A 7,927-nucleotide genomic window follows, 5' to 3' on the forward strand; every position below is an offset into this window, starting at 1 on the left:
GGGGTCTGGAGAACAAGTCTTATGAGGAGCGGCTGAGGGAACTGGGGTTGTTTAGCCTGGAGAAGAGGAGGCTGAGGGGAGACCTCATTGCTCTCTACAACTACCTGAAAGGAGGTTGTAGCGAGGTGGGTGTCGGTCTCTTCTCCCAAGTAACTAGCGATAGGGTGAGAGGAAATGGCCTCAAGTTGCGCCAGGGGAGATTTAGATTGGATGTGAGGAAAAATTTCTTTACTGAAAGAGTGGTTAAACATTGGAACAGACTGCCCAGGGAAGTGGTTGAGTCACCATCCCTGGAAGTATTTAAAAGACGGGTAGATGAGGCGCTTAGGGACATGGTTTAGTGGGCTTGGTGGTGTTGGGTTGACGGTTGGACTCGATGATCTTAGAGGTCTCTTCCAACCTTAATGATTCTACGATTCTAAAGGGCTCAGAATTATTACTGACCATCTGCCTGCTGTTTAAAAAGGCTTTGAGAATTTTCAGGTGTGTTTGTGGAGAAACATACTAATTTGCTATTTCCATTATATTGATTCTACGACCGTCGCAGTATGTAGAGAGGCATTTGTAATAGGTCCATCCAGTGAACTGTATGGACCCCATTGGCCCAAGGAGCATTTACCTGCCTACCAGATCCTCACAAGAGAAGGTGCTCCTTCCTTTCAAACTCTCGCAGCCCATCAGCAAAATTAAAGAGTTAAAACAGCACAAGCTAAAATTAAGTATTGCACTGAGGAAAAAAAAGACTTTTTTTTTTTTTTTTCCTCCTTCTAAAGGAAGCATATGCAGTCTAACAGTGACATCACCCTTTTCTGACTTGGAAATTAATCAGTGAGGGTCACTTCTGGGGAGCTAGGAGGACTTATTTTTAATTTTTGCTCAGTGATAAAATGAAAAAAACCCAAAACCAACAAAACAAAATAGTACAAACAATCTATAGGAGGAACTGAGGAGTTTATGTGAAGATTGATTCATGCTCACCAGCCAAAAATCCGTGCTTACCTGCTTCCCTTTAATCACCATGGCTATGCATCCCAGTATTGTCAAGGCAATCATTACGTAGCTGAACTTCACACGCAGTGTGGTCTTTGCTGCTCTGATTGTTTCAATCCTCAAGAAATAATAATAAAAGAACAGACTCGTTATCAGAGACCCAAATAAACCATCTGGCTAATTGTTTGATTTCTCCTGGCATGCTATCTATGTAATCTTGGTATAATGCTAACCGTACTTGGCTCTTTTCACAAAAAGGTTTTACAAGAATGGGAAAGGCTGATCCCCACCTACCTTGGGAGGTACTTGGTCACAAAGGAGTTCCTCTCAAAGCTGGAAACAAACCCAACATTTTTAACTTTCGGTTATTTAATTGTTAAGAGACAATGCTGCCTTTCTAGACCACTTGACTGCAACGCAGAGGAGGAAGGCTGCAGTATTTAAATACATACATTCACTATGGGGAGAACAGGAAAAGGAGAGGGATGCATTTACTAATGATCCTCTACGACAGGATTTGATAGTGCTATTAGATTACACACTGGCTGCTGAATGTAATACTCCTCAGAAATTCTGAATAGGACTTGGTAAAAGACCAGTGGCTACCACTTTCCTCCTGCTAGAGTAAATAATCTTAAGGTAATCTGTTTTCCTAAGAAACTAAGGAGGCATGGATGCTTGTAAGCTTTCCAACATCAGCTTTGGACAGAGGGCTCCTTTAATTTTTTTTTTTTTTTATTTTATTTTATTTCAGGGGTCTTAACTAGCCACACCAGTAGCTATACCACTCCTTTGGGAAACCTGTTGCCTAGCCTACTGTTATCTTTTAAAAACCAGAACTCTTCCACAAGAAGAGTATCACTGTATCCTTCCAGCTGTACATGTGATGAGTTAAAACAAAAAGTAATTTATTGTAAGTTGGGTTAAACTCTTGAAGATCATTCTACTCAAATGACATCTCAGTTACAGCAAATGTAAAGTTTGTATTAGAGGTACCAGTGCAAGGGCCAGTGAAGCATAATGCTTTTAGATGTGCTTTCCACAATAACCAAAGACCTATACCCTATATATTTAACTCTTCTTGCAGAATTTAGAGCAGTTGACTCCCTTCTCAAGGAGATCTAATAGTCTCACTGATTAAATTTGGCATATTATAAAATTACAGATGACTGGAAAAACATCAGCATCATGTGATGAAAGAATAAATGCATCAAACTAGGTAATTATACCCCAAAACTAACATGGATAGTGGATTTAATGGAACTGGGAAGTTATCACCATACACAAACATGAGCAAATATGGAATCTTTTACCACATTTTGACCCTTAGACTTGGACGAAAAAAACCAAAGGATCCACGATAGTTCAACATAGTAAATCACATAGGACCTGAGAACTGAAGAGAGTTTTGTTCTTGTTTTTGAAGAGGAGGGCAAGAGTGATTTGATCATTGTTTCAGAGTATTGATCTGAGTACAACACTTCTGAACATAGGGAACATGTCCATCTAGCATGAAACTAATAGTTAAATTTTGCTTCCAGGTTATTTGTTTTTGCTAACAATCTGCGATGAACAACTTGGGCGCAGGCTGCAATCAAGCTGAAATGCACAGAAGTAGGATTTTAAAACTTTATTAGTTAATTTTTGAAGTACCTTGGATGTGTTAGAATATACAAGAGGAAAAGGTAGTTATCTGAACGCAATTTGCATTTTAATTCAGTGGTTAAGATGAACATTTGTTTAATAAATGAGTTACTTCTGATCACCACATCTTGCAAGATTACTGAGTTATATCACAAGCCCTTACAACCCACTCTTAATTCAGCTTAGAGCAGGAAAACAAGCTTTTGTGCTTTTATAGTTCTCAATCGTCTTCTCAGCTTTGGCTGAACTATTTGCCTAAATAAAAACAAGAATTCCCTATGCACTTGCAAAAATGGTCAGCTTTTATCAGAAGTTGGTTTGTCCTTTCAATAAACCACTGAAATTACTTCAATCACTCTGCTAACTGTTTTCTTAAAAACACTCACAACAAGTGTTTGGTATGCAAAAATATATGAACTGACATAATTTAGTAATTTATGCCTTTATGTATTTCAAATGTAATTTTAAGAAAAATGATTCAATACAAAATTGAAGAATTAATTTTTTAAACAATATTTATCCATTGTGATACATTTAGAAGAAACTTTGATACATGGGTGGATTTTCAATTCCCATACTGTGCATCCAAACAAATAGAATATCTTTAGAGGGCAGTTACATAGTTTGCTTACCCATGCAGTACAAGATTTACTGTATCTTTTTAATTTAAATAAATACATATATTTGAAAGCATTACAAGCATGTTTTAAAAGATAACCATACTACCACCAGGAATGTTTTTTAAACTAGTAATTGCCTTTTGTTATTGTTAAGTTTGATCTTCATACATCCAGTTTTATTTTCTACTTTTCACACAGGGCAAAGCATTGACATTTGGATTCCACCAGCAACAGGGGAATTTTGACTATATATATTTTTTTTGTTATGGAGCCTTTCCACTGTTTGTTAGTTTAAATTCCAAGGGTAAAGAAAATTGGCCCATGCCCTCCAGACATTCATGAATAAATATTTTAAATGAGTTCCAGTTATTTTATACCTATATCATGAAAGTTTCACACAATGGGAGACTAACATATAAAGAAAAACACTAGAAAAAGCTCACACTAATATTTGCAAAAAGCTTTTTTGATAGGGAGAGAAGAGTAAAAATTAACTGATTTGTCATGTTTTTCTAATGAAACATCTGATAGATGCTGGTCATCCCTTCAGAAAAAAAATCAAAAGGGATGTATTATCTCAGCAATACAGAATTGCTCAGGTCATCTCATCTACAAGACGATACGCCAAACACAGCAGTGTAAGATTTTTCAGTTGTGAAAACCCGTTCCATTTAAGAAAAGTTATTCTGGAGTTGCATTCAAGTAACTTATTCCTGCGTAGACAATGTCTCTTTTACAGCTTCAAAACTGGCACTTACGAGACAGTCTCTGGTATATCCTCCGGTTTTTTGAAATGGCCTGCCCACAACAAAAACCTTTTCTCCCAGTCTGTAGGCTTGTGTCCAGGCACCCTCAAATGAGTCCGACCTAAAAAAAAAAACCACAACCCCAAACACACAAACAAAGAAAAACAAAAAAACCCCCACCAAAAACAACAGTCAGAGAAGATGAATTGCCACAGCTGTAGTGAAACCAGTTAAGGGTGAGCAATGCAGAATTTTAAGTATGATTGCTGGAGTTGGTTAGGGAACAAAAAGTATATCACAGTCAGATTAACAAACCTGTAAAAGTGGATTAAACTGAGGCCATGTAAGGAAAAGCCAAATCTTGCCCAAGACCGCTATATTTGTAGCTCTAAATTTGCGGAACCTGCTCCAGCATTTAAGCTTCCTACGATGCTGTGATATTACAGTTTTCCTGTTACATTTAAATTAGTTTAAAAAAAATAAATCAAATGGAACTGCTATGGAAAAGCCAATATGCCACACCATTGCATCACGGAATGTTAACTTTTCCAGGGAGTGTAAGATTTTATCTTATCTGGAGGTATAAACACACAGATGACCATAGGCAAAGATTAGACCCTTAATTTTCAGCTCAGTCTTTCAAACTCCATATAAAAAAGTATTCAGAATGTAATACGGGAAGGTTTCCATACATAACATACCATTAAAATCTAGCAAAGAAAGTGCAAAGATAGACAGCTTTCCCACCCCCCACCTCCTTTTTCTAAAAAAACAAAACAAAACACCAGCCCAACAATGGGAGGTATCCTGTATGGCTCTCTGCTGCCTCGTGGATTCATGAATTATCTAGGAAGCAGGGTGGATAGACAGTTTGCTGACAACACTAAGTTATTCAGAAGCATACAGAAGAGGGCTAAGCGTGAAGAGCTGCAGGGCTTCAGAATCCCGAGTCAATGAGATTGCCAGTGAAGCCCCATGTATATAAACAGGGAGCAATTCCAGTTCACATGCAGAAGACAGACTATAACCTAACCACTACTGCTGAGGAATAAGTCCTTGGGGTTTCATAGCTTTTGGCAAAACGTTCAGTAATAGTCATAGTCAATAGTAAGGGGGCTTACAAGAAAGATGGGGACAAACTCTTTAGCAGGGCCTGTAGTGATAGGACAAGGGGGAATGGCTTTAAACTAAAAGAGGGTAGATTCAGACTAGATATAAGGAAGAAATTTTTTTACAACGAAGGTGGTGAAGCACTGGAACAGGTTGCCCAGAGAGGTGGTGGATGCCCCATCCCTGGAAACATTCGAGGTCAGGTTGGACGGGGCTCTGAGCAACCTGATCTAGTTGAAGATGTCCCTGCCCACGGCAGGGGGGGTTGGACTAGATGACCTTTAGAGGTCCCTTCCAACCCAAACTATTCTATGATTCTGTGATTACTAGCAATGATTAGGAACACAAACCAACACAAAAGCATTATTCTTATGCCATTGTATAAAACCATTGTATAAAACCATGACTCCAGCATTTTGAAAAGCATGTGAAATACTGATCCCTCATCTCAGAAGCAGTTGAAATAGAATGGGTGCAGAGAAAATTGGTAAGGACGACCGCAGGTATGGAATGGCCACCACATAAGAAACAGTATCATAGACTGAGACCTTTGGCCTGGAAAAGCAGTAATTGAAGCTCCCTTCAGCACAACGGAGGGCAGCAGAATCGTAAGTGACATTCACTGGGAGTGTGGGTTATAACGAACAGATCCTGTTTTGGAAGGGGTATTGAATAAAGGAACATCAGATTGAAAATAGCACGCACCAGGTTCAAAAACAAATACAAGACTGTACTTGTTTTCTCACAGCATGTTTCAGCTGAGGAATTCCTTCCCAGAGGACGTGGATGCTAAAAATACATCCAGCTTCAAAAGACTGGGCAAATTTATGAAAGAAAAATCCAGTGAGGACCATTAAACACAAAGATGCCACCCCTGGGACAGCAGTCTAGGGAGAAACACTATGTTTGCCCTGTTTCTACACTCTTCCTTAGATCCTTGCTATTGGCCACCATCCCTATTAGCCTTCACAAAAATGTAAGGGACCTCCCTTACCGGCCACTACAGGAGACATGACACTGTTAAGGAGATCTTTGGTCTCACCCAGTACAGCTACATTATGTTTTTACCACAGAAATATGCAAAAAGCTTCACATCTGTATGCTCCTTTTATCTAGCATCAGTAGGCTGTGAAGGGAACCTTTTATACAGGGAGTCTGATTAGAGCATCATAACTGTCCCATATAGAGTGAAAAAATGTTTCATGGCCTGAGCTTTACCTGAACAACTCCACCTTTAAACATGAACTAAGCCAATGATTCAGACTGACTCTCTCCTGCAGGGCATGTTCAGTTTTGTGAACAGCTGGAGCTGGTTGTACCATGAAAAACTGCAAAAGTATTTTAGCTCGTACAACATTCCTAAACATCGATAGTTTACATTGGGGTTGAACAGTCAGTTCTAGAGCACAGCTGAAGAGCCTCAATGTAGGCCTGCACATCAGATAAGATACTAGTGACCTGCTACAAAGTGAAAGCTGTGTTATTGTCACAAGAAGAAATATTGACCCCTGGCTTTGTTAAAAAACAAGATTTTATTGCTAAATTTAATGCTCAGTTTTTTAGTCTAAAGAATATTATTCCCTCTCACAAAATCAGGGATATTAGCATCTATGTCAGCCAAATTCCTGTTCACATGATTGCAGCCTGGACATCTAAATATTTCGTGGCATGAAACATAGCATGATCGTTATCAAAAACTCTTACTTCTTGGCTGAAGTTGACCTTCTTCCTGGGGTTTGATGCAAAGCCTTCTGCTTATCTTCGGATCCATTCCTTTAGTCATCCTCAGAATTGAGGGAATATTTCTTCCCAGCAGTTTAACAGCCCTATCTGGAAGAGAAAGCAGAGGAAGCAAAGGGGCCAAATCTAATTCAGAGTAGTAGAAAGTGAGAATACTAGCCTTTAAATGGAAGTTTGTTTTGGTTTTTTTAAACAAAAGAGAAAAAAGAAAAAAACAATAGGTACAAATCTAATACTATGCAAGAAACACCAGATTTAAGTTGTAACAGAGTCTACCAAAGAAATTAAAGCTTGACTCTATAAGCTACGACTTGAGCTTGCCCGTTAACCTTACGCAGAAAAATGGGAATGCAAGACTACAGCCTACAAGCAATTTCTCACACACAATGCTCATCACAATTTCAAGGAACTTAATCTATTCATATGCTTCAGATATACTTTGGGCAGTGCTACTTCAAGGACTGCGCACCAGCATTCTACCAATCTTGTCACATCCCAAAAGCAAGTCACAGACTTGAGAGAGTCAAGCAAAAAAGCCAAGAAAAAAGCAGAGTCTTGCAGTACTGAGATACCTACTTTGTGGTGTATTAGAAAAGGCCAGGGCACCTTATATATGCAAACATACTCTCAAGAAAGAGCTTCTAATTCATTAATTAATATAATGAAAAAATTCTGAGGGAAAAACAACTTTGAAAGGCAAAAGGGCACTTTTAAAAGTACAAATCGAGTTCTTTTCTTCTCCTTTATGCTGGCTGAAAATGTCTCTCATATGAGAAACAGTTGCCCTTTATTTTCTAGGCATAATACATTCCAGCTCTGAAAAAAAAAGAGATTTACATTTATAGCGGACCCCCCCAACGAAACCAAACCCTTCTCCAGACCTTCAGAGAAGGGAGAAAAAAGGCACAAACCCATTCCTTTCATTGTTTTTTCAAGTCAGCTCGGAGGCCGCCAGCCTTCAAGCGTTACTGCCCGTCAGACACGGACGCTCGCGCTTCGCTTCACCCCTGCCGCGCCGCCCGGGGGATCCCCGCCCCGCACTCCCCACGGCACGGGGCCCGGCGCCTCCGGGGGCCC

At 39.3% G+C, this 7,927-nt stretch overlaps 2 protein-coding genes across 2 annotated transcripts in view; one reads left to right on the forward strand and one right to left on the reverse strand.

Annotated features, from left to right (window-relative positions):
- KPNA1 (karyopherin alpha 1 (importin alpha 5)) overlaps nt 1-2,984 on the forward strand; it is a 66,272-nt gene extending 63,288 nt beyond the window's left edge. Inside the window, exon 15 of the mRNA XM_009329062.1 lies at nt 2,532-2,984. The gene's annotated coding sequence lies outside the window, so the exon portion shown is untranslated. The remainder of the gene's footprint in view (nt 1-2,531) is intronic.
- The window catches only part of FAM162A (family with sequence similarity 162, member A), an 11,781-nt gene extending 4,821 nt beyond the window's left edge, over nt 1-6,960 (reverse strand). Inside the window, exons 1-3 of the mRNA XM_009329045.1 lie at nt 6,815-6,960; nt 4,013-4,121; nt 1,000-1,108 (exon numbers count right to left, since the gene is read on the reverse strand). Of these exons, the coding sequence (XP_009327320.1) occupies nt 1,000-1,108; nt 4,013-4,121; nt 6,815-6,893 (297 nt within the window). The 5' untranslated portion in view covers nt 6,894-6,960. The remainder of the gene's footprint in view (nt 1-999; nt 1,109-4,012; nt 4,122-6,814) is intronic.
- Between the last annotated feature and the right edge of the window lie 967 nt (nt 6,961-7,927).

Source organism: Pygoscelis adeliae, unplaced genomic scaffold (assembly GCF_000699105.1).
Source record: "Pygoscelis adeliae isolate BGI_AS28 unplaced genomic scaffold, ASM69910v1 Scaffold120, whole genome shotgun sequence".
NCBI lineage: Eukaryota > Metazoa > Chordata > Aves > Sphenisciformes > Spheniscidae > Pygoscelis > Pygoscelis adeliae.